The sequence below is a fragment of the Heteronotia binoei genome, chromosome 5 (genome assembly GCF_032191835.1).
Source record: "Heteronotia binoei isolate CCM8104 ecotype False Entrance Well chromosome 5, APGP_CSIRO_Hbin_v1, whole genome shotgun sequence".
Classification (NCBI taxonomy): Eukaryota; Metazoa; Chordata; class Lepidosauria; order Squamata; family Gekkonidae; genus Heteronotia; species Heteronotia binoei.
The window spans coordinates 89,510,830-89,538,369 of NC_083227.1; the positions used below are offsets into that span (position 1 = coordinate 89,510,830).

Genomic DNA, 27,540 nt, shown 5'->3' on the forward strand with positions numbered 1-27,540 from the left:
GGGGCAAAGATCTTTGCACTATCCCTAGCAACTTGCTTTCATTTTCTTGCCTTCTACCTCCCACTGCAGCCTGCTATAGTCCTGAAATCTTGCTCTTGAAGCTAATGGGCTCCATTATTCCATGGGAGAATAATTGAATGTCTTCAGTAGGAAGCAGAAGTCAGCAAGGATTACTCCTCATCTTCCCCACCAGCAAAGTGTCACCCATGAGCTGAAAACATGGTTAGGATTCCCAAAATTAAACTTGAGGTCCCTGTCGTACTACTAATAAAAATCAGAGACGAGAACGCTATTGGTGCACTACCCATGCAGCAAACCCGATTACAAATAGCTGTCTTATCTTGATGTTCCCCTAAGAGACCTACCATCTGCACTAATGGTCCAAGTAATGTTTAATTGGATTGTTCCTTCTTTTTCAACAATTCTGGCACTGATATCACCAAGATCTGATGGTGTTAAGTTGTGACGCTTTGTCAACTCAACAGAAGGCCCTTGAAAAGATGAAAAGAAAGGAGTTAATTATTTAGAATAAAATAGTCAGCAAAATCCACAGTGCTTTTCAAACATTATCTTTTAAAGCAGGAGCCTGGATAGTTGGGTGCACCATAAGAGAGGTGAGTGGGGCACCCTATCGCCTGCATCATCATTTGGCTGCATTAAGATCCATGTAACTCCGGAGTGGGGGAGCAAAATTCCACTTTTCAGCTATTCTCTAGGCTGAACAGTGGTGTTCCAACATTTATTTAGGAGATTTTTATGCTGCCTGCCCAGAGTCCTGCTTGAGGCAGCTTACAATTCAAATAATACATTATCAATATAAAATAAAGCCATTAAAACCAGCAGAGGAGCATAAAAACAGCACAAACCTATTCATAAAACAGAAAGATAAACCCCTTAACTAAAAGTCTGATGCATAAACGACAGTAAGGCAAGCCTGACTGGAGAAAGCATTCCAAAGGCAAGGTGCCACTACAGAAGACTCCAAGGTCTCTAATCACCAGTTGCCTCACCTCAGGGCACAGAGAGTAGGGCTTGGGTGGTAAATCTTAAATGGTGGGCTGGACAATACAAAGGAGATGTTGCATCCGACAGGCTTCTGTTTTAAAATGTTCTCTAATAAATTTAATATGAGTTAAAGAGCCATATCACTCAAATACTTTGGACCTTTCAACTACTATCTGATGCAAACTATCCATCATTCAAGATACAGGGACACAACACAGAGCCTGGTGGTAAGCCATGCTGAGCAGCTCAGCAACAGAGCAAGAAGCTGGGGGAGGGGAGCCACCGTTCTCACCACTGGGAATCTTCTTGTCACATCACATAGCTTTGGATGCCGGAAGAAAACATTTCAGGATCAGCTGAGAGTCTAGGTAGGACAGCATGATTTACCAGGCCATATACTATTTACCATGGATGACTATCTCCAGACTGTGGTGTATTTTATTTATTTATTCTTAAATCTACTTTTGATTTATATCCCATCCATTCCAAACAGACTCAGGGTGGCTAACAATCTCTGGTTGAGAGATTTTGCTCTTAAATTTGATTTGTATCCCAATTTTGTATCCCATTGATTAGTCACAAAAGCATAATAGCTATAAAATACATTAATTCCATTATGTAAAGCAGTAGCACTGACTCTGGCTAACAGAGAGCCACATTTGCCATCACCATCTATCAAAAAAGCCACATGACTACTGGGTGCCACCTTGCTCTCTTCTCAACATGAGTCACAACAGCTCAGTCCAGAAAGCGAGACTGCCAACACAGAGGAGAGCAAGCTGTCTGTCAAGAATCTAACCACTAGCATTCCATTGTGGCCATCTTACTCTTTACCTGGAAGGAAGCCAGGGTGGTGGTTTTACTTTCTTCTCTGTGGCCAACTTGCTGTTCTCCTAAGATCCATCCAGATTTTTCCATCATCTGAAAGGAAGGAAAGGTCCCCTGTGCAAGCACCAGTCGTTTCCGACTCTGGGATGATGTTGCTTTCACAATGTTTTCACGGCAGACTTTTTATGGGGTGGTTTGCCATTGCCTTCCCCAGTCATCTACGCTTTCCCACCAGTAGGCTGGGTACTCATTTTACCGACCTTGGAAGGAAGGAAGGCTGAGTCAACCTCGAACTGGCTACCTGAAACAGATCTCTAAATAGCAAAGCTCCAGCCAAACAGAATATGAAGTTGTACAGAGAGGTTTGCTGTTGAAACCTTTGAGCAGGGGTGGCCAAAGTTGCTTAACGTAAGAGCCACATAGAATAAATGCCAGATGTTTGAGAGCTGCAAGACACGAACGTCAGATGTTTGAGAGCTGCAAAAAGGAAGGAAGGAAGGAAGAAAGGGAGGAAGAAAGCAATTTTAACTTTAAATGTATTCTCCAAGCCACTGTTTTAAAGAGAGAAATGCCTTCTCCAAGCTGGCCATTGGGGCGGTAGGGGCTTCAAGAGCCACACAATATGTGCGAAAGAGCCACATGTGGCTCCCAACCCCTGCTCTTGAGTATTCCTCCCCCCCCCAAAAAAAAAAATTCACTCAGAAGGCAACAAATGAAAAAAATCTTGTCCTTTGTCCTTTGCTATGCTGCTCCTTTCCTTTCTCTGGAACACTACTAAATAACTGCAAGTAGAGTGGACTATCAACTGATTAAAAATGTTTACACTATTTAGACAAAGGCAGGGAACTAAATTTTATGATTTATATCCCGCCACTTGCTGGGAAGGGTGGGATATAAATCATAAAATAAATAAATAAATAAATTATTCAAACTGTAAGAAAGATTATTTAAGATGCTGAAGAAATACTGTCCTAATGTAATTTTTTAAAAACTTAAATTGCCCATTGTTAAATGGTATCTGCTATAGTTTCCTGTTCTAATACTACACAACAAAATAGCAACAAATATAATTCTCCCTTCATCTTGAAGTTTAAGTTATAGTTATGAGTCAACTGAAGTTTTAGCTGATTAATCTACTGATTAAATTTTGCATCCATTCAGGCAAGATACAGTCATAATGGGATTTAAGTATCTAGCATACACCAGGATTTTGCAGACCTTGTAATGTTTAAAAAGCATTACCTACCGTTTTCTGTATCACATTGCATGAGCTACAATGAAAAAAAAAACAGGATTAAAAGAAACATAATAAAAGCCAAAATCAGAAATATTCAGCTATACAGCAATAAGAACTTCACTTCAATACATCACTTCAAAAGTGTTCAGTCAATGGCCATTCTGTACATACAGTTGTTCAGATAGTTACTGTATCCACAAAGTATTTCATCACTAGAACTCAAATTATAAACAGTGATTATAATCAGTGATCTGTATTTGTAAGTTGCTTCTATAGTATTTAGTTTTTCCTGATAGCTTTAGGATGTTATATAATTTGTACAAATGCTTCCTGTTCCTAGATAATAGACTACTTCATGTAAGTGTAGAATGCTGATGCCCATTTACTTAAACATTAGGCTCATTTTATGCAATGGGGCTTACTCCCAGGAAAGTGTTCTGAAGATTGTAGGTTAAATGATTATGCTGGATCTAAATACTGTCATACTGTTTTTACCCGTCTTGGATTACCTGGCCACAGTCTTTGTTTAAAATACTGGACACAGGGGGGAAAGTGTATAGAACACCTAAATTAACCTGAAAGAAAGTTCTGTATAACAATAGTGATTATAAACCTTTTTGTATTTAACTTTCATTTAAGGGGGATTGTCTTACGTTCATAGTAGTCTTCCTTTAGGATAAATATGGTATATTTTAAAAGTGTGTTTGGAAGCTGCAGCTACTGCAGAATGCTGCTGCTAGACCGCTGATCAGGGCCAGCTATCAGGAGCATATGTTCCCCAATACTACAGCAATTATACTTGTTGCCCATCCACTCCCAAGCCCAATTCAAAGTCCTGTTTTTGTCCTTTGCAGCCCTCCATGTCCTGGGGTATCTGAAGGACTGTCTTCTCCCATACATTCCTGCCCAGAAATTAAGATCACACAGAGATAACTTGCTGACTTTCCCACCACTTTAAGATGCTCAGTTTGTGAGTACTCAAGAGAGGGCCTTTGCCTGCGGCAGCCCCAGTTATAAACCAACCTTCCCAGGAAGGTGCCCCGGCTCCCTCAGTGTTGATTTTCAGGAGGCAGCTGAAGCCAGTTTTATTTAGAACTGCATTGTGATTGATTAAACTTTTATTACTGGAGGTCCTTATTGGCATTATTAAACTTTTTATTTTATGGGTTTTATAATTGTTGTTTTTATTATGTTGTATACATATTGTAAGTTACCTTAAGCCCCATAAGGAAGAAAGGTAGCTAATAAATGTTTTAAACAAAAATATAAGAGCTTGACAATGCAATCCTAAACAGAGTTATATCCTTCTAAGAGCATTACAATCAGTGGGATTTATAAAACTGTGTATTGTGACTGCACAAAATGAATTGTTTAAATATCAGCCACTTGTGCCTTGCGCCAAAGAAAACTAGTCCCAGCATGAAGTCTCTAAGCCACAGAGAAATATAAAACCTATCATTTTATTTCTACCTTTCAATCAGATAACAAATAGTTTCTTATGAATTTTAGATACAAGCTTTGTATCAAGCCCTGAAGACTGCATTCATGCTTTGTGGAGAACAGAAGGGTACAGTTTGGAAATGCTGTATAAGCAGGAAAATCGGGGGGGAGGGGGGGGAGTGCCAGTAGAATGGTACCTGTTGCTATCCTTAACCAAAAGCCTGGCAGAACATTTCTGCTTCGCAAGTTCTGCAGAACAGCATTAAGTCCCACAGGGCGTGGATGTTATTCAGCAGAGATTTCCACCAGGTGGTATCCAGAGCAGAAAAGGCCTTGGCTCTGGTCAAAGACAGCTGTGCATCTTTTGGATCACGGCATTGTTCTCTGCAGAGTGTAACACAAAATGTATGGGGAATTTCTTGAAGACTGCAGTGTGGAATTCCATTTATCTGACATAGGTGGAGTTAAGAGATGTAAAACTTGTAGAAAACTTTGAAGCTATGGGGAGGGGAACAATTTGGGAGGGGGAGGCTGAAATTGTTAACTGTACAAACATTAACTTATTTTATTGCTGTAATGTACTCAGAGACTAGACGTGTTGAAGGCAACATGCTTTAATGGATGGTACATCACAACAGAACAGGGGCAACGCAGGCCAGGACCCGCTTTATATACACACAGCCCAGAACGGCCCCCCAGCTGGCCCAGACCAATCCTGGCCAGTTAAACTTTCCGCCACAGATCTTGATTGGCGGCGTCCTTTCGCGCGCTGCGCCGAGTGACCAGGGGATTCCCCCTGGTCGCCTCTGCTGCATAGCCGCGCGGTGCTTTACTAAAGTACAATACACTACACTCCTCCCCCCCTAGTTCAAGTCACATAATCCTGCAAGTAGGCGGGGGCCCGGCATTCCCGGGTTGATCGCCTTGGGGTCGCTTGGGGCATTGGGGCGGCCCCCACAGAGGGGCTCTCCTCCTGGCGATTCTCTTCCGGCGGCTGGCAGGCCACCTCAGGTGGCAGTTCTGGGTCGGCCAGTCTCAGGGAATCATATGTTGGCAGGGTCGGCGCCGGCGGGGCCCGCTTCAGGTGGTTCCGTTGTTGGCTCGCTCCCGCTCGCTGCTTCCCCAGCCCCTGTTGGCTCCTCCTGCACGGTGCGGCGGCACAGCTAGTCAATGCATCTCCGGAGGATCTGCCCCCCCCCGTCGACACCTCGTATGATCGGGACCCCGTCACCCGCAGAACCCGGCCTGCTACCCACTCTGGACCGCTTGCAAAGTTCTTCGCAAAGACCGGGTCGCCCGGGAAGAACCCCCACGCTGCTTCCCCTGACTTCGGGGGAATTGCGGACGTCGGTAGCCCGGTCTGGGTGCAGCCTGTCCAGCCTGGTTATCAGTTTCCTCCCCACGAGTAGTTCCGCGGGGCTCGACCCTGTTGTGGGGTTGGGGGTAATCCTGTTGTGGAACAGGAAGGCTGCCAGGCAGTGGTCCCAGTCCCCCTGCACTATGCGGCCCAGGGCCTCTTTGGTGGTCCGCACCATGCGTTCTGCCTGGCCGTTGATGGCCGGATGGAAGGGGGCGGACCTAATGTGCTGGATGAGGTACTGACTGGTAAACTCCTGGAATTCCCGGGAGGTGAATGCAGTCCTGTTATCCGTGACCAGGGTGTCGGGGATCCCATGTGTACAAAAGACCCTCCGCAAAGCCCTGACGGCCGCTGCAGTGGAGGTGGATGCAACCGAGATCACCTCCAACCATTTAGTGTAGGCATCGACCAGGATGAAGACTATTTGGCCCTGATATGGCCCGGCAAAATCTAAATGTAGGCGGGACCATGGCCGCCGGTTGAACTCCCAGCGGTGGACGGGGGCGCTTGGCGGATCGGGCTGGGATTCTTGGCAGGGTTGGCACCTTCTCACCCACCCCTCAATCTCCTCATCCATGCCTGGCCACCATACGTAACTGCGGGCCAGGGCTTTCATTCTCACAATCCTGGGGTGGGTTTCGTGTAGGGCATCTAAAACTTGCTTGCGCATGGGGGGGAACCACCACCCTGCTGCCCCAGAGTAGGCAACCCTTGTGAGTGGATAGTTGGTCTCTGAGTGACGCGAATGGCCTGAACTCACTGTCCACCTTGCCCGTGGGCCACCCCCTCCCCACCCAGTCCAGAACCCGTGCGAGGATGCGGTCCCTGCCTGTAGCCTGAGCCACCTCCGCGGCATGGAGTGGCTGCTCGGGCAGAGACTCTATGAGCATCACCTGGTGGGCCGGGGCGGGATCTGGGTCTGTTGAGGGGAGCGGCAGGCGGCTGAGGGCGTCCGTGTGTCCCATGGCTTTGCCTGGGCGGTGCACCAAGGTGTAGGAGTAAGAGTTGAGGAATTGGTTCCACCTCAGGACTCAGATTTGTGGGGTCTGCCTGTCGGGGGCGAGGAGGCCCAGGAGCGGCTTATGGTCCATGGCAATGGTGAAGCACCTACCATATAGGTAGTCGTTGAACTTGTGCACCCCCGCCACGATTGCCAGAGCCTCCTTGTCGATCTGAGCGTAGTTGCGCTCCGCGGGGGTTAGGGTTCTTGAATAGTACGCCACGGGACCTCCCTCCCGTCCGGGAGTTGGTGCCCCAGAACTGCGCCCACCCCATACGGGGAAGCGTCGCAAGCCAGGATCAGCGGCAGGGCTTCGTCGAAGTGGTGGAGCACAGCGTTGGAGACCAGGAGGTCCTTGACTGCCTGAAACGCTGCAGCTTGGCACTTCCCCCAGACCCACGGGGCTTGTTTATCAAGCAGCCGGTGGAGTGGTTCCGCTATGGCCGCCTTGTGGGGCAGGAACGAATGGTAAAAGTTCAACAACCCCAAGAAACTTTGGAACTCCGCCTTGCATGTGGGGGCTGGGGCTTGGACGATCACCCTGGTTTTGTCCTCCGTCGGGTGGATCCCCAATGCGTCCACAGCAAACCCTAGGAACTCCACCCGCGGTACCCCAGCAAGCATTTTTCCTTTTTGACCTTTAGCCCCGCCGCTTGAAAGCGGCGGAGGACCTCCCTCAGGCGGCTGCTGAATTCCACTGCGTCCGGGGTGGCGATTAGAATGTCATCGAAAAATGGCTGCACTCCGGGGATCCCTTTAAGAAGAGAGTCCATTATACTCTGAAAGATCCCCGGAGCTACACTAACCCCAAATTGTAGCCTCCGAACCCTAAATATTCCCGGTGGGTGACAATGGTCTGTGCCTCGGCGGTCTTTGCGTCGACCGGTAGCTGCTGGTACGCTTGTGCCAAATCCAGCTTCCCAAAAATTTTAGACCCAGCTAGGGCCGCCAGTACATGGCTGACCACTGGGACGGGGTATGGGTTGTCCTGGAGCGCTTTGTTGATAGTGCACTTGTAGTCAGCGCAAATTCTCACCTCCCCATTTGGCTTCACAGGTGTGACTATGGGGGTTTCCCAGGCCGCATAGGACACTGGTTCTAAGACTCCCTGGGCTGTGAGGCGGTCCAGCTCTGCCTCAATCTTTGGTTTTAAGGCGAATGGGACCCGCCTCGCTTTAAGCCGGATCGGTCGGACCAGGGGATCGAGCGGCAGGGTGATGGGCGGCCCTTTGTAACTCCCCAGGGACCCATCGAAAACGGCTGGGAACTCCCGGCAGACGTCCTCAAAGCTACCCACCTGTACTTGCTCTACCCCCACTAACTGGATCCCCAGTGTTGGAACCAGGCCAGCCCCAGTAAGGTGGTGAGTTGGCGCTTGACCACCAGAATGTCCAGAGGTCCCCTGAATTTCCCTCTCTCTACCCGTACCCAGGCCCAGCCCACGATGTGTACCGGGTTTTTTTGGAAATCCCTCAGAACAAAGTCAGCCAGCCTCAGTTGGAGGCGGGGGCACAGTTTCTTTAGGGTTTCCTCCGAAATTATGGAGATGGAGGAACCTGAGTCCACTTCCATGAGGCATGGGGCGCCCTCGATGAGGCTGCAGAGAGGGGCAAGTTCAATACCTGCAGGCTGGTTGACGCTGTCATGTGGGCCTCGGTGGAGTCGTGATGCGCTGTCGGTTGCCGACGGCTGTTCTTGGCCCAGCAAGCCCGAGTGATGTGGCCCATCTTCCCACAACTACAGCAGTCCATGTTGCGGTATGGACAGTCCCTCCTCTCATGGGGGTCGCCGCAGCTGGCGCACTTGATGATGGAGGGTCTTTCCGTCGCTCGCTGTCTCGTAGGGGCCCTTGGGTCCGTCCCTTGTGGCTGCCGGAGCTGGAAAGCCTCTTCGTCCTCTGGGCCGCAGGGCGCCGTCTCTTCCTGGTGGACAGTCTCTCCACGTGGGTGGCTGTATGTTTTGGTGGCTCTCTCGAAGGCCGTCGCCTCGTTGAAGGCTTGTTGGAGGGTGAGCTCTTCCTTGGCGAAGAGCTTCTGCTGCAGCCTTTCGTCTCGGAGGCCCCAGACAAATCGGTCTCTCAAGGCCTCCTCCCGCTTATCGAAACTGCAGTTCCCTGCGATCTGCCGGAGAGCGGCCAGGTAGACTGCCACCATTTCCCCGGGCTTCTGATCCCTCTTATGGAAGAGGAATCGGCGGGCTACGATGGACGGTTGGGGCAAGAAATGCCCTGTGAGGAGTCGGACGACCTCCCTGTATGTCCTCTCGGTGAGCTTCGCGGGGGCAGAGAAACCACGCGCGATCTCGAAGGTCGCCTCCCCGCAGACGCTCAACAGGACGTCTCTCATGCGGTTGTCGTCCGTGATCATGTTGGCCCGCAGGTAGCACTCGACCCGTTCGGTGTAGGTCTCCCATCATTCGGGGTGGTCAGGATTGAACTCAGCAAGATGGCCCGTCGTTACGCTAGAGTTCGCCATGGTGGCGGCGGGTGTCTCAGTTTCTTGCGGTCCTGCGCCTTCCTCGTCTCCAGCCAGGTCAGGTTCCACTCGGGGAAACCTTCCTAGCTAGATCCTACCTTCGTCGCCAGTGTAATGTACTCAGAGACGAGACGTGTTGAAGGCAACATGCTTTAATGGATGGTACATCACAACAGACCAGGGGCAACGCGGGCCGGGACCCGCTTTATATACACACAACCCGGAACGGCCCCCCAGCTGGCCCAGACCAATCCTGACCAGTTAAACTTCCCGCCACAGATCTTGATTGGCGGCGTCCTTTCGCTCGCTGCGCCTCTGCTGCATGGCCGCGCGGTGCTTTACTAAAGCACATTACACTACAATTGCTTTAACATAAAATACATCCTTTCAGCATTCCCTCCAAGCTGAGTTAGCGTGAGCTAGTGCACAGATTTTTAGCCTCCAGCTCACACATTTTTGTCTTAGCTCAGGAAGGATGACTCCACAGCACACTAATTTACGCAATAGCTCACAATTTTAATGCCAGTAGCTCACAACTTTAATGTCAGTAGCTCACAAAGTAGAATTTTTGCTCACAAGATTCTGCAGCTTAGAGGGAACATTGCATCCTTTATAGCTAAATATACAAATTGTGCTATTTGCATTATGGAATTTTGAATCAAAAGTTTATTAATATAATATTAGAAAAACAGAGGAAATACCTGCTGCAAACTCCTGCTACCTTATCTACCTTACTGCATGTATCTTAAAGGTTGAAAACAGAAAACACATATTTTGTAGTAAACAGAAGGAGGTATATTATATAGACAAAAAGAATGTCATACAGTCACAATAGAATTTATGTTTTTATCAAGTTAAACTTTGGAACAATTAACTCTTCAATGCACTAGATTGTTTAAGATAAATATCATCATACTTCACATACTGAGTGAATAAAACCTTTAAAAAGCATATTATTTTTTTAAAAAACACATTTTGTACCTGAAATGTTTCTTTAAAAAAAAATTAAGGACCTTCACATCTCTGCGGAAAGTGGAAGAATTTCCTTGATATCCTAAACAGGATTTCAGTTCTGAAGAATATCTCATATACAAAAGCCTTATATGTAGATATCAACTGGGAGAGGGTATACATATTCACACTATGTGTTTTTCTGTGTCTTTTATAAAATTTGTACCTCCCCCACCTGGCATTACGTTTTATGACACATAAGCCCAGCCCAACAAGGTCACATTTATGTCAGATCCGGCCCTCATAACAAATGAATTCGACACCCCTGATCTATGCCATGCCCACTAATTGGTTCCCAGTTCAAAATGCCCAGCTACAATGTTCTGCTGTTTACCTACTGATACAATTCTTCCATTTAGAGCCACTAGAATAAGAAAAGGTATTCTGTCCCCTGTGCTGCAAAAGCCTTCATATCTTTGCTTTGCAATAAGGCATACACTACCACCTCTCATATACTTTGGCCACCAAATGAGAAGGGAGCACTCACTGGAGAAGATCCTGATGCTGGGAAAGACAGTAGGCAAAGAAGCGGATGGCAAAAGATGAGATGGCTGAACATTGTTACTGATGTAACTAATACAAATTTGAGTAGACTTCGGAGGATGGTGGAAAACAGGAGGGCCTGGCATGACTTGGTCCATGGGGTTGCAAAGAGTCGGACTCAACTGTGCGACTGAACAACAACCACCTCTCATAAGTATGATCAGGAATTTGCATTTTTAAGGAAAATGGAATCAAGAACACAATTCTTCTACATTTTTGCCAAATATCTTTCTCCTCAGAATACTGACTTGAGAAACAGTTTGGAGATTCCAAAGCAAGGCAGTTTTAATTGTTATGCTAACAGAACTGGACCTCATGAAATGTAAATATTTATTTACTTGCTTCAGTTATACTCTGCCTTTCTCTCCAATGGAGATCCAAACCAACTCACACTGTTTTCTTTTCTTCCACGTTATCCTCACAACAACCTGTGAGGTAGACTAGGCCAAGACAGTGACTAAGCCAAGGTTACCAAACTTCCATAACAAAGAGAAAATTTGAACCTGGTCTCCCAGATCCTCATCCAACAGTCTTACCACTACATAGGGTTCCCAGGTCCCCCCTGGTCAATGGCAGCAATTGTGTGTGTGTGTGTGTGGGGGGGGGGTAGGATTGCCAGATCTAGGTTGGAAAGCTCCTGGAGATTTAGGGGATGGAGTCTGGGGAGGACAGGGACCTCAGTAAGGTACAATGACAAAGTCCACCCTGCAAAGCATCCTCTTTCTCCAGGAAAACTGATCTCCGTAGTCTGTAGATGAGCTGTAATTCCAGGGGATCCCCAGTTCACACCTAGAGGCTGGCATCTCTACATTACACTGGTTGTATCAAGTACTTTGCCACATACCAGTTTCTGTGGCTGGGCACAACACCGTGGTAACTATTTTTTACAGTAAGGGATAAAGGTCACCTCTTCTTTTGCTCTTCAAGGTGCTACTGGTATCAAATTTTGTTCTACTGTTTCCTTCTCTGTTGTCAGACCACAATCCTGTGCACTTCCTAGGAATAAATTCCACTGATCTCACTGGCACTTAGTTCTGAGTAAACACACAGATTCAGTAGTCTAACAGCCTAAATGAAGCACCTTTCAGGATTCACCTTGCATTACATCACACAGCAGGGCTGGTCAAACTGTGGCTCTGGAAGCTCCCACTGCCCCATCAGCCGGCTTAGAGAAAGCATTTCTCTCTTTAAATTGCTTCTCCAAGTCAAGCCAGCCAGCAGCTTGGAGAATGCATTTAAAATTTAACTTGCTTTCTTTCCACCTCTCCCTTCCTTCCCCCTCCCCCATCTATTTTTCTCCCTCCCTCCCTCCTATTCTCAAATATCTGACATTCATGTCTTGTGGCTCTCAAACATCTGCCATTTGCTCTGTGTGGCTCTTCCGTTAAGCAAGTTTGGCCACCCCTATTACACAGCCTTTCACTACTCTTCTACAATCTTCTTCAGCTGACTTATTTTAGGGTGGCAACATTTGGAGCATGTAAAGGAATTGAAGCCTGAATGTGGCTGCTGCAGGTAAGATTACATCAGTTTATGTTTCCTTCAAAAAAATACACCTAGAAAAATCATACCCGCATCAGAACCCCATGACACAACAATAACTTGCAAAGTTCTTTGTCCCTTGACCAGTACTACACTGCAATTCCATCCTACTAAGAACTCCATAGAAAGAGCTAGAATTTTAAAAGCTGCCACTTGCACTGGCACAGCAGTCTGGAGAGCGACGTGGGGCATGCTCTTTTGCAGAGGAATGCATAATGTAAGCTAATTATAGGAACACTGAAAAACGTGCGCCACCGCCACCCCCCTCCGCCTGCTCTTTTGAAGAATATTATTCTGGAGAGACAGAATGAAGTTAAAGTTGCACTTGATGGAAGTCCTGCTCCCCAGCTTACTAGAGACTGCTTGAAAACACACAGATCCCTATATCTTGGAGATCCAGCATGGTCGCAGTGGTGAAGAGCTTCAGGCTATTTTCTGTAAATCCTAGGTCTGAATCCCCTCGTGTACCATGGAAGCTCTTTGAATGATCTTGACCCAGTCACACTCTTGGCTTAGCCTACTTCAGAGGGCTGTTGTAAGTATAAAATAGAGGAGCTGAGAATGATGTTGTAAGCTACTTTAGGTCCCCGTTGGGGGAAAAGGTAAGGTATAAAATAAATGAATTAAATAAAGGTATTTTTTTAAAAAAAGCGAGAGCATCAACATTAGAGGAATAATTTGGCAGCATCAACCTCTCCTTGCTTCCCAGTTGGACAACTTGGACTCCTGCCTGAAAGGAAGAGAGTCAGATAGCCACACACCCCCGAGAGCTTGGCGGAGAGAGAAAAAACACAACCACGAAAAACAACTCCAAGGTTCCCCCGCCTCCCGTCGAGGTGTGCCTTACCTGCTGGGTTTCTTCCTCCGAGCGGCACCTGCTCAGCGCCGTGCCCAGCAGCACCCAAATGACCGTCCTCCTCATCTTCTGTTCGTTGTCGCCGCGACCTCTGCTGGCGTCTCCCCGGCCGAACCTGGCGGATTCTCAGCTCAGCTTCTGTGGAAGCGCCTGACTAAATGCAGCCGCAGGCCTTTTCCCCGGCCCATTTATTTATGCCTCGCTCGCACCACTCCTCCCGCGGATCACAGACTGCAGGCAGCCTGTCAGGTGACTAGTCATCACTTTCTAGCCTCCCCGCAAGCAGGAAGGCTCCGAGGTGTCTGGGCCGGGGCCCAAATTACTAAAAGGAGTTCAATGCGGCCACCTTGGAGCAGAACAAATAAAACGTAATTATTTATTTCGTGGCTAAAAGTTGCTGCCTGACTCTCCCTGCCTGACTCTCCCTTTTTCATCGGCCAGCTAGGACACCTCGGAGGGAGGGAGGGAGGGAGGGAGGGGGGGGCAGCAGAACTGAGAAGATTATTCAAGTGATGAAGCCAGCGGTGCCTAAACCTGAAGACAAATTTCTTGCCCTGTATAATAGAGGTCTATTTTGTGGAAACGGGCAGCTGAAGGTTTTGATGGCATGAGGGAAACATCACTTCAAAGTTCAAACAGAGTTGTTCAAAATATAACACCCCTTTCAACCTCCAGTTTGGTGTAGTGGTTGGGAGCAGCAGACTCTAATCTGGAGAAACGAGTTTAATTCCCCACTCCTTCACATGTAGCCAGCTGGGTGACTTAGGGTCAATCACAGCTCTCTCAGCCCCATCTACTCACAAGCAGTGTTCCCTCTAAGCTGAGTTAGCGTGAGCTAGCTCACAGATTTTTAGCCTCTAGCTCACATTTTTGTCTAAGGTCAGGAAGGATGACCCCAGAGCACACTAATTTATGCAGTAGCTCACAAAGCAGAATTGTTGCTAATACTCTGCAGTTTAGAGGGAACATTGCTCACAAGGTGTCTGTTGTGGGGAAGGGAAGGTGCTCTGAGAAGGGTAGGGTAATCAGTTCTTCTTTTTTCTTCTCTGGGTGGTGGCTGGCGATCTCCTGGAATTATAATGGATCTCCAAGTAACAGAGATCAGTTCCCTTGGAGAAAAAGGTTGCTTTGGCAGGTGGACTCTATGGCATTATACCCTGCTGAAATCCCTCCCTTCCCCAAACTCTAGACTCCCCCCCCCCAAAAAAAAATCTCCAGGAATTTCCAGACTCAGAGCTGGTAACCCTCCTAAGGACAGAACCTTTCTTTTTCCTCTAGGCCGTTTGCAACTATACCAGTAGCCCGTCTCATGTCCCTTGTTTGAAATGTTTGTTGCAAGGCCCTCAATCAAATCTTCTCCCTGTACTTCAAGGATGCTTTATCAAACACCACAGGGCCAGAACCTGTTCTGTTTTTAAAACTGCTGATCTACAACCCTACTTATCTGAAATTTTGCATGCATGCAAAATACATAAACCTGGTCTCCATTCTGAACAGTGCTTGCTCAGTTAAATTACTTTTCTGAGCCAAACAATGACGTAAGAACCAGTGATCCTGCCTCTGTAAATTCTGCTAGGGACATAAGCAATCTGATATATGCGATAACTGAATCTTGATGTTGAAGTAGTGTTTCTAGACCCGACTCGGGAAGTATCTGGGGACATTGGGTGGACCAGGAGCAAGGTTGTGACAAGCACAACTGAACTTTGAAGAAAATTCTGGCCATTACATTTAAAGGGGCTACACACTGAAATGCCTTTCCTCCACTGGAAATAATGGAAGATGAGGGCTCCTTCTTTGGGGGCTCATGGAAGTGGACCCCGTGGTCCAATCTTTTTGAGACTTGGGGATGGGATGAGGAGAGGCACCAGATGCTATGCTGAAAATTTCATGCATCTACCTCAAAAAACAGTCCCCCCCCCCCAGCCCCTGATAAACATGAATTGATTCTCCATTATACCCAATGGGGACCAGTCTCCATGAGGTATAATGGAGTGCCCAATGGACAATCAATCCTCCCCACACACACACACTTTCTGATAACCACCCTGAAGTGATGGAACAGCCTCCATACCAGGAGATCCCCTGCCTTAACGGGGGATTGGCAGCCCTGTTAAAGGTGCCCAGCAAGTGACTCAAATGTTCTCCATTATTATGTTTTAAAGCTTATATTTTCTCTGAGAAGAAACTCACAGATCAGAATTTGCTGAGCATGTCACAGACACTTCAATGTATTACTCCTTACTTGAGATGTACAGGAGGGATTTTTTAATTTATTTATTTATTTTAGGCAATTTATAGTCTGCCCTTTTCCAAGGATGGATTCAGGGTGGATAACAACATTCTAAAAACAGTATAAAAACAACAGTTAAAACCAGATTTGCAACTGTTCCCTATTTTGTTAAGTGATGATATATCAAAGTTCTTGTCTCTGGTTAGACAGAGAAACATTAGGTAAAAATACAGCAACTCTTCAGTATTCCTTTGTTTCATTACTTCTTAATTTATTTATTTACAAAATTTGTTTCCTGATTTGCCACCAAGGCAGCTAACAATTTCAAACATACGTTATAAAAACCAGTGCATATCAGCAGGGAAGCAAAATGAAGCCCACCTATAGAGAGGGTACATATTTCTTCACCTATGCAGTGCTCCTCAAGTATACAGAAAAACATTAATTTATAATAAATAAATAAATATCAATGAAAATTGGCCAGTTAGGTATTTTCCAATGGTTTTTATACTTATTCCTTCCAAGAATAATCTTTATGTTCTAGCATCTGTCATGAAGACAGTAAAACAAGTCCACCTACAAACAAGTTCAGGGTTTAAATATTCATTTGTAAATTAGAGCGAGGTGGGACCTTCCTGCTAAAAAAAGTATAGGGATTACTGAACATACTCAGAAAGCTGAGCACAACTAAAAGTCATTTAATGGAGAAATAGGCTGTTCAAGCCTTCAAAGAACTTATCCTAGAGAAGGAGGTTTGGTGTTGGGGAGAATGTATCCATTGTGTATTCTCCCTCCCCACCCCATTTGTCTTGGGCCCTTGACTTCTATCTGCTGTCATTCATGTAGTAACTAAAATCAGGGACAGGGGTAGGGTTGCCATCTCTGGGTTGGGAAATACCTGGAGATTTGGGAGTGGAGCCTGAGGAGAGTGGGGTTTGGAGAGGGGAGGGACTTCTGTGGTATAAAATGCCATAAAGTCCACCTTCCAAAGTGGTCATTTTCTTCATTTTCTCTTGCCTAGAGATCAATTTTAATCCCAACCCCCACCTAGAGGATGGCAACCCTAGAGGAATATATAAACCTGTTTAAAAATGAGTTCAGAACACAGTCGTACAAATGTGTAATTTGTACATACACAAGCGCTCTTCTTTGAGAGAATAACGAGTGCTTGAAAGGTTTATTTAATTGCAATAACTGATAATCAGAACATGACCATAAGCACTTCTGTATTGTTAATATAATACGACACGTAAGTCTGTGAAATTACATTCTTCCTAGATTTGGAAGATGAACCAGCTTTATTATTTGATAAGAATGGCCAGGGTTAATAAACAAAGAAGTTCTCATTTACACGTGCAACACAACCAGAGGTGGGGACAATCATGAGACAGACTGGATTATAGCATTTCAGGCTCAGCTGCAGAATGCCTCTTTTCCAATACTTTCATGTGTAAAATGTGAAAATTTCACTCAGACCTATATCCCCAGCCCAGTGAGTTGATCCATCAAAACAGCATATATAAATGAGCCAGTAGTTCACATCCCAGACTTGTGATGCAACAACCTGTTAAACAGAAAGTCAGTACAGTTTTGCATATGAAAGAACAACTGAGACTTTATACCTCAAAATTTTCCTCCTTCCATATAAAGAGTCCATGTTCCTGGTAACTAGTATGGTTAATGATTGACGATATGTTGCCATGCTGGGACTTAAATTTCAACAAATAGCAAATTTCAATTCACCTTATAATCATTAGCTAAAAGCTGGGGTGGATGTGTATAGTGTTAAAACGACATACAGTGATTATAATCCAAAGAAAATTCTATATAAATTGCATATAAATTTCACCATTATTTACGGCTTTGATACACTTTTCTGTGTTTAATGAGGATTACTATAGACCTAGCCAATGTGGGGAAGTCGCTCCATAAAAAGAATAAAAAGTTTAGTGATTACAGGACCCAGGTAAAATTACTCTGGAATCAGAGAACCTGCCATATAAAAGATAAACTCAATAAGATGCTAAATAACAGATATCACTATCACAGGCAGTTCATTATTGAACAGTTGAACAGTTCATTATTAGATAACGGGGACTAATTCAATTAAAAGTCAACATAAATCTGTACATGGAATAGCGATTTCATTGCTTTTATCGAGTGATAACACATTGACCTTATAAATTTATGTCATGATTACAGATCAGGTAAAATTTAGTCAAAAAGTTATGAGATTTATGAGTCTGCACATCAGAGGCCCATCTCGGGGTGAAAAACCTTTGAAAAAAGATGGAGGCTCCTGGAAAGATTTTTTTTGTGTGGGATTGACCCCTGATTATAAAACCACCATTCTAAACATGTTCTCTAAAGCCATATTTATTGTCTTTTAGTTGCCATATTTTGTCACCCAATTGTTGATTGTTTAATGTCCACATGACACTTTTCATGATTTTGTGATCCGCCCTGAACACCATACTTTAATGATGCAGAGAAGTATAATATTTAATACATAAAGACTTTTAAATGTTTTTCTCTGTCTGGCTTTCTGTGAATGTTGTATTTTTTTTGCGGGGGGGGGGAGACACCCCTTACCCTACCCACTACTTTAGGCATGAACAAGTAATGTGTATTTTTTAGGTCCTATAAAGTCACTTCCAACTTATGGTGATCCTATGAATTAACATTCTCCAAAATGTCCTATCAGCCTTGCAAACTGAGGTCCATGGCTTCCTTTTTCAAGTCAATCTATCTCATGTTGAGTCGTTCTCTTTTCCCACTGCCATCAACTTTTCCTAGCAGTATTGTCTTTTCCAGTGAATCTTGTCTTCTCATAATGTCACCAAAGTACAATAGCCTCAGCTTAGTAATTTTAGCTTCTAGGAAGAGTTTAGGCTTGACTTCATCTAGAACCCATTGATTTGTCTTTTATGCAGTCCATGATATCTGTAAAACTCTCTTCCAACACCACATTTCAAATGAATCAGTTTTATTCCTGTCACCTTTCTTCATTATCCAGCTTTCACATCGATACACAGAAATGGGGAATACCATGGCATGAATTAACTTGATCTTGGTCATTAACAACACCATCCCTACACTTAGACATCTTTTCTGACTTCTTCAAGGCTCCCCTTTGAAGTCTTAATCTTCTTCTGATTTCTTGGGTGCAGCCTCCCTTTTGGTTGATGATGAACCCAAGGAATAGAAAATCTTGAATAATTCCAGTTTCTTTATTGAAGTTGTGTAATTTCTAAGTAGTCGTCACTTTTGAACATAAGAGAAGCCATGTTGGATCAGGCCAATGGCCCATCCAGTCCAACACTCGGTGTCACACAGTGGCCAAAATTTATATATACACACACACACACACACACACTGTGGCTAATAGCCACTGATGGACCTCTGCTCCATATTTTTATCTGAACTCCTCTTGAAGGTGGCCATGCTTGTGGTCGCCAACACCTCCTGTGGCAGTGAATTCCACATGTTAATCACCCTTTGGGTGAAGAAGTACTTCCTTTTATCTGTTTTAACCTGTCTGTTCAACAATTTCATCGAATGCCCACGAGTTCTTCTATTGTGAGAAAGGGAGAAAAGTACTTCTTTCTCTACTTTCTCAGTCCCATGCATTATCTTGTAAACCTCTATCATGTCACTCCGCAGTCGACGTTTCTCCAAGCTAAAGAGTCCCAAGCGTTTCAACCTTTCTTCATAGGGAAAGTGTTCCAGCCCTTTTAATCATTCTAGTTGCCCTTTTCTGGACTTTCTCCAATGCTATAATATCCTTTTTGAGGTGCGGCGACCAGAACTGCATACAGTACTCCAAATGAGACCGCACCATCGATTTATACAGGGGCATTATGATACTGGCTGATTTGTTTTCAATTCCCTTCCTAATAATTCCCAGCATAGTGTTGGCCTTTTTTATTGCAAACGCACACTGTCTTGACATTTTCAGTGAGTTATCTACCACGACCCCAAGATCTTTCTCTTGGTCAGTCTCTGCCAGTTCACACCCCATCAACTTGTATTTGTAGCTGGGATTCTTGGCCCCAATGTGCATTACTTTGCACTTGGCCACACTGAACTGCATCTGCCACGTTGACACCCACTCACCCAGCCTCAACAGGTCCCTTTGGAGTTCCTCACAATCCTCGCTGGTTCTCACTACCCCGAACAATTTAGTGTCATCCGCAAACTTGGCCACTTCACTGCTCACTCCCAACTCTAAATCATTTATGAACAAGTTAAAGAGCATGGGACCCAGTACTGAGCCCTGCAGCACCCCACTGCTTACCATCCTCCATTGCAGAGACTGCCCATTTATACTCACTCTCTGCTTCCTATTACTCAGCCAGTTTTTGATCCACAAGAGGACCTGTCCTTTTACTCCATGACTCTCAAGCTTTCTAAGGAGCCTTTTATGAGGAACTTTATCAAAAGCTTTCTGGAAGTCAAGGTAAACAACATCTATCGGGTCTCCTTTGTCCGCATGTTTGTTCACCCCCTCAAAGAAATGTAACAGGTTAGTGAGGCAAGATCTTCCCTTACAGAACCCATGCTGAGTCTTCCTCAATAACCCATGTTCATCAATGTGCCTACTCATTCTGTCCTTGATAATGCTTTCTACCAACTTTCCCAGTATTGAAGTCAGACTGAATGGCCTGTAATTTCCTGGATCTCCTCTGGAACCCTTTTTAAAGATGGGGGTGACATTTGCTACCTTTTAGTCCTCAGGAACGGAGGCAGATTTCAATGAAAGATTACAGATTTTTGTCAAAAGATCCACAAGTTCAACTTTGAGTTCTTTCAGAACTCTCGGATGTATGCCATCTGGACCCGGTGACTTATTAGTTTTTAATTTGCCTATAAGTTGTAGGACCTCCTCTTTTGTCACCTCAATCTGACTCAGGTCTTTCAACACCCCTTCCAACATTAGTGGTTCTGGGGCACGCAAAAAGTTCCACAGTGAAGACGGAGGCAAAAAATGCATTCAGCTTCTCAGCCATTTCCCTATCCTCCTTCAGTAATCCTTTTACCCCATGGTCATCCAAGGGCCCCACTGCCTCCCTGGCTGGTTTCCTACTTCTAATATATTTGAAGAAATTTTTATTGTTGGTCTTTATGTTTTTTGCAATATGCTCCTCATAGTCCCTTTTTGCCTGCCTGATCACAGTCTTGCATTTGATTTGCCACAGCCTGTGTTCCCTTTTACTAATCTCACTTGGACTGGTTTTCCACCGCTTAAAAGAGTCCTTCTTACCTTTTACAGCTTCCATTTCTTTGTTTGTTAACCATGCAGGCCTTTTCTTATGCCTGTTTGTGCCTTTCCTAACTTGTGGTATGTATTTTGTCTGAGCTTCTAGGATTATAGTTTTAAATAGTCTCCAAGCTTCCCCAAGGGTTTTGACCGTATTTACCTTTCCTTTCAGTTTCCTCCTCACATGCCTCCTCATCTCAGAGAATTTACCCCTTTTAAAGTTAAACGTGGTTGTGGCGGTCTTTTGGGGCAACTCCCTATTTATACAAACGGTGAAATCAATAACATTATGGTCACTGCTCCCAAGCGGCGCAATCACTTTTACATCTCTCACCAAGTCTTGGGCATTACTTAGGACCAAATCCAGGATCACCCCATCCCTGGAAGGTTCTGAGACCATCTGCTCCATAGCACAGTCATTGAGAGCATCAAGAAACTCAATCTCTTTCTCTCGACCAGAACACATATTGACCCAATCAATCTGCAGGTAGTTAAAATCACTTATTACGACACAGTTTTTACCTTTAGCCGCTATCTTTAATCCTTTCATCATATTATAATCGTCCTCTCTCTTTTGATTTGGTGGGCGATAACAAACTCCCATAGTTAAATTTCCTTTTGGGCCCTCTATTTCAACCCAAAGCATTTCTAAAAGGGAATCTAATTCTCTGACCTCAGTCTTACTGGATTGTATATCCTCTCTGACATACAGAGCCACCCCACCTCCAACCCTTCCCTCCCTCTCCTTCAGATATAACTTATATCCAGAAATCACCGTGTCCCACTGATTCTCCTCATTCCACCAAGTTTCTGAAATTCCCACAATGTCTATGTTTTCTCCTAACACTAAGCATTCCAAATTACCAATTTTACTTTGAACACTTCTAGCATTTGCATACAAACATCTATAATTTCCCAGGCAAGCTAGGCCCGCCACCTTCCTCCTGCCACCTCGGGACTCTGGCAGACAGTCCATACTGCTTGTCACCATCACAGTGGACAACTCTGATCCGTTACCCGGTAGAAAAATAGCAGCCAACCCTTCATCTCTTTGAGACGAGTCCTCCCGAACCAGAGACATTTCATCTCCTGTCCGCTTTCCCCCAAGATTTAGTTTAAAAACTGCTCTGCCACCTTTTTGATTTTAAGCGCTAGCAGCCTGGTTCCATCCGGGGACAAGTGGAGACCGTCTCTTTTGTACAGCTCCCGTCTGTTCCAGAAAGCATCCCAGTGCCTAACAAACTTAAACCCTTCCTCCTTACACCATCATCTCATCCACACATTGAGACTTCTAATTTGTGCCTCTCTCTCCTGCCCTGCACGTGGAACAGGTAGGACTTCCGAGAAGGCTACCTTGGAGGTCCTGGTTTTAAGTCTCCAGCCTAGCAGCCTAAATTTTTCCTCCAGGACCTCACGACTGTATTTCCCCACATCGTTGGTGCCAACATGCACCACGACCACAGGCTCCTCCCCAGCACTTTCTATCAGCCTATCTACTACACGCGTAATGTCCGCTACCTTTGCACCAGGCAGGCAAGTCACCATACGGTCAGTACGCAGTTTCGCCACACAGCTGTCTACTTGCCTAAGGAGTGAATCACCAACTACCAACCCCCCCCTCTCCCCCTGCCCAGGGATGGTTCCTTGGCGGGAAAGGATTCCCGCTCACCAACCGAAGAAGAGGTCCCTTTTGAGGGCGCATTCCCCTTATCCTCAGCAAGGTGCCCTGTTCCCTCTTGACCCTCTCGCTCTCTGGCAGCAACGGGGCTGCTATGTTCAGAGCGGGGCTCATCTAATACACCCCCGAGAGTCTTCTCCAAGTGCTTAAGTGACCGTCTCTGCTTCCCCAGGGCAGTCACCTCGGCCTCAAGGGTACGAACTCATTCCCTGTGGACCAGGAGCTCCTTGCATCGAGCACACACCCAAGACTTCTGTCCTTTGGGCAGATAGTCATACATGTGACACTCAGTGCAAAACACTGGAAAGCCCCCACCCCCTGCTGGCATTCTGTCTTCATTTTATATATATATAATGCTGTTTGTTTAAGTGGCTCCCCTTCTAGAGAGTCAACCTACCTTATTGGGAGAACAAGGAAATTAGGGATTTGGGTTCCTGGTCCTTAGAGAGCCCCTAGGTGAAGAGCCACAGGCCAGGAGCCCTTTAGCTCTCTTGCCCTTTGGCAAGGCGCAGCTTAAAATGCAAAGAGGGTGGAGCAGAGGCACTCCTAAGCAATCAGCAGCAATCACTCTCAATCTCTTTCACCTTTAGCCCACTCAACCAAACAAAGAGCAGTTCCCCAGCTATCACAACTCAGAATTTTAGGCAGTCGCACAAACCTCAGAATGAAGTCTTTCAAAACTCAAATTCTCAGCAACTTCTCCAGCTGTCTCAACTATGAGAGCTGCTGTGCTCTGTTCCGCTCCTCTCAGACCTCTGTGAGATGTGCTCAGCCTTTGGCAAGGCACAGCTTTTGTCTTCTTGATATTCAGCTGTAATCTTGCTTTGGCACTTTCTGCTTTAATCTTCATCAGTAGTCATTTAAAGTCTTTCCTATTTTCTGCCAGCAATGTGGTGTCATGTGTATATCAAATTTTTAATGTTCCTTCCACCAACAGCCGCACAACACAGACAGCAGCAACAAATCAAACACAGAAGCCTTTTAAAACAGTAAAAAAACTTAACTTTTAGCAATACAGGAACTTTACCAACCCCTCCTCCCCAAAAAAACCTTCACACTAACCCCAAGAAATCCAAGCCACCCAAATCAAGAAAAGTAAAAGGACACTGCGCTTTTAAAAGTCCTCTCACTAAAGTAAGATACGGGCAAATTGGCTCAATAGCTCTGTTGCGCAACTGAGACAGCCTGGAAAAACAAACTCTGCGTCACCCCCTTCCTCCCCAAGGGAGGAGCCTCAGCCAATGGAGAAAATAGAGGTTCTGTTCTGTAGCTCCTATGCAATTGAGGAAGCCTTGCAAAGCAAGCTGTTATGCAGAAGGAAGCAAGAGAGAGGGAGAAGGAAGCAGATGACAGCCAGTTGCTCAGGAGCCTGATAGGAGCCCTCCGAGGACCGGGTTTGGCCCCTGGGCTGCATGTTTAACACCCCTGGTCTGTGCAAAATCTTTTCAAGCTCTTATTCCAATTGTGTTAGCCATTTATGGTTTACAAGAAAATAACCTTTTTTTGTGAAAATACAAAGAAACCTTTCCTTTCTGGAAGATTATTACCCAGTAGATATCGTTAAGCAAGCAGCTATTTTCCACGCCTAAGGCATGTATTTCTGTGTTGAATGCTGTCAAGTTGGTGATCCTATGAATTAATGTTGATGACCCTATGAATTAATGTTTTCCAAAATATGATCCTATGATTTACAGCATTGCTCAGGTCTTGCAAACTGAGGAATGTGGCTTCCTTGATTGAATTTATCATGTTGGGTTTTCATCTTTTCTTACTGCCTTCAACTTTTCCTAGCATTATTGTCTTTTCCAGTGAGTCTTGTCTTCCCATAATGTGTCCAAAGTATGATATCCTCAGTTTGGTCATTTAGTATCTAGAGAGATTTCAGGGTTGATTTGATCTAGAACCTACTTATTTGTCTTTTTGGTAGGCCACAGTATCCATAAAACTGTCCAACACACATTTCAAATGAATCAGTTTTCTTCCTGTCAGCTTTCTTCATATTGAGGACAACAAAATTAAGGCTCGACAAGTTTCATACAGTTCCCTCCCATACAGTCATGTTTCTTGACCCTCAAGCTATCCCTTCTCAATGTCCTGTTGACTCTACCCCTTAAACAAGATAAGGTTTAAATCTAGCAAATTTTGAATTGTTCTCTCACAAATTTTTGATGTATTGATGTTGTCACACTAATCCTGTGTGTACATTATCTTAAACATAGCTAAAGGGATCAAATGCCATTAACTAAAGAAGTAGAGGAAGCCAGTGGCATACCAAGAGCAGGGTGAGGGCTGCACTCCTCTCTGGGTGCAGCTTTAAGAAGGCTTTTGAAGTCAGCCTCATATTGTGTCCAGCCGAATGTGTTTCCTTTTATTTTAAAATGCAGTTCTGGCTGCAGCCACTAAAGGCACAGAGAAGTCTGAGCATAGCAAAAAGCATTCTAGGATCAGCTAGACTTCTTTCTCCAAGATTGAAGGCAAACATAACTGATCATACAATCCAGCCAGCATGTTGATAGCTGCTACAGTAATTGCCAGCCTGCAGGTCATTTTCTCCAATAGGGATTTCAAGGCAAGAGACGTTTGGAGGTAGTTTGCCACTGCCTGCCTCTACATTGGCCTAGTTTAGCTTCTGAGTTCTGCAGAGATCTCTGTTCAGGTCAGGGCTAGGCTGAGAGCAATGTGACTGGCCCAAGGTCACCCAGCAAGGTTCCATGGCATGAGTGGGGATTTGAACCTGGATTTCCCAGATTCTAGTCCGATGCTTTAACCACTACACCATGCTGGCTGTTGTGATGGAATATAGTGTTGGAATTTGACATTTTTTTTGCTGACATTATATATACAAAGTTAAATACAAGAAAAATTTTCACTGTCTGCATTTCCCTTCTGGTTATTGAATACAATGTTTGGGTCCAGTGACACTTTTAAGACCAAACTTTGTTCTGCTGCTTTATATCAATATGGCTACCCACCTGAATCAATTTTCTGATTATTATTATTCGGTTTATTTCATGATTATTACTGAAAATAATTTTGACATATAAAGGTGGGGATCTGACCTGGGTAGCTCTAGCTCAGCCTGATCTCCTCAGATTTCAGAAGCTAAGCAGGGCCAATATGGAGGCAGGCAATGGTAAACCACCTCTGAATGTTTATTGTTTTGAAAACTCTATGGAGTTGCCATAAATCATCTGTGATTTGATGGAAACAAACAAACAATTAAATAAAAAGTGGGTTGTTTTTTAAAATTATCCATCTCAGGCACCAAATAGGCTAGGTATGCCACTGGTGGAAGCTGTAATGTAATCTGCCCTGAACAAATTAGTGGGGAGGGCAGGATATAAATTGCATAAAATAAATAAATGAATAATGTGTTTGCATTATACTACAAAGGGACTACCAGGCAATTTTGGCTTGGATGCCCCTCCAGAGGACCCACACTTATATAACCTCCCCTACCCCTCTTGCTTGTGATCTGTTTTCTGCTGCTGGGGTTTGGGTGTAGGTAGGTGGACATAGAGATCTGAGCCACAGTTTCTGTGCTCATGCTGAGCACTGGGGCTTAGCTACTGGGTGCCTCCCCAGAGGACACACATTAATATACCCCACCATTCCTGCTTGTGAACACCATGAAAGTGAAACTGGGTAGGAAGGGTGCTCATTGTGGAGAGAAGAAGGCCTTCCCTGCACACCAGGCAATTTTGAGCTCCTTCTAGATCAAATGCTCTGTAACAGGGTTTCCCAAACTTTTCTTTCCCATGGCCCAATTATTTTTACACTTCTCCTTCGTGGCCCACTATAATTTGGGGGTGGAGCCAGGAGACTTTGGGGGGTGGAGTTGGAAGACAGGAATTATGTCATTTCCTGTGGTGTCATTTCCAGGTCAAGGGCCCAGTGATGTCACTTCCGGGGCACACTGACCCAAAATCCCACCTCTTCCTGTGATGTCACTTTCAGGGGACTCCCCCAAATCTGCCTCTTCTTCGAAGTAACTTCATTTTCAGAAAAATCTCTCTGAAACTTATGCTGAGCCAAAATGGGGGTGTAAAGTGGGCAGTCTGCAACTTTTTCATGCATTCCCAGGGTCCTCTCTTTCCACCCCCACACCTGCATACACCTATCTGTTTCTGTGTTCTTCTCCAGCTTGCAAGCACTCCTAATGCCCATGTTCAATTGCCTGCACCACCTAAACACCCCTTCCTCAACAGCACTGGCCATTGTATGCAGTTGGGAGTGCAGTTGCCATTGCCATCAGGAATGCCAGCACTGTGTACCACCCACACTGGGCCCTGGCAGCTGCTCCACCTCAAAATATGCTGACACATTTAGTGGGCCCTTTCTTCAGCTGCTACTACTGGAACCCTCCCTCAAGCTACAACCAAGCTTGCTTGGTTTCAAGAAAATCTTTTGACAGCTATTTTTCATACTTTTCTTTGGCTGAAACACTTGGAAATTGCTGTGAAAGGTAGCAGAGAATTGTACAGTAATTAATGAATTAATTTCAAGTTATATGAAGTTCATACAAGCTTTTCTGCAGTTATCCCAAAAAAAGATATTTATGAGGGGCTTGCAGCTTTTTACTGTGTTTCCCATGCCTTTAAAAGCAACCTGTTGTGCAGATATTTAGCAGTGAACTTCTTTCATCCTTTTTAATATCTGCAGTCAGGAGGAGTTTAATATTGGTGTCAGACAGTCAGGAGGAGCTTAATTTTGGTGTCAGGCAGCTGTTAAAAGTAGAACCAGTAAAATGGTGCCAAGTTCATAGTACCATCACTTCCAGTGCTGCTGAGATATACACAAGTAATCTCCAATAATCTCTTTCTGCCCTGCACCTCTTACTCTCACTCACTCACACAGAAATCTCATAGGAAGGCCAGCTGGCTACAATTGGGGGTGTCAGCTTTTAATTGGCAGAGCTCCTATGTCTGCAACAAAAGTACGAGGAACAGAAAAGTTTCATCCAATAGGAAGGAAGGAAGGAAGGAAGGAAGGAAGGAAGGAAGGAAGGAAGGAAGGAAGAAAGAAAGAAAGAAAGAAAGAAAGAAAGAAAGAAAGAAAGAAAGAAAGAAAGAA

At 45.1% G+C, this 27,540-nt stretch overlaps 1 protein-coding gene across 1 annotated transcript in view; it reads right to left on the reverse strand.

Moving 5' to 3' along the window:
* Window positions 1-13,351, reverse strand: part of IL17RB (interleukin 17 receptor B) — a 46,066-nt gene extending 32,715 nt beyond the window's left edge. The window contains exons 1-3 of the mRNA XM_060238289.1: window positions 13,288-13,351; window positions 3,080-3,104; window positions 366-491 (exon numbers count right to left, since the gene is read on the reverse strand). Of these exons, the coding sequence (XP_060094272.1) occupies window positions 366-491; window positions 3,080-3,101 (148 nt within the window). The 5' untranslated portion in view covers window positions 3,102-3,104; window positions 13,288-13,351. The remainder of the gene's footprint in view (window positions 1-365; window positions 492-3,079; window positions 3,105-13,287) is intronic.
* Between the last annotated feature and the right edge of the window lie 14,189 nt (window positions 13,352-27,540).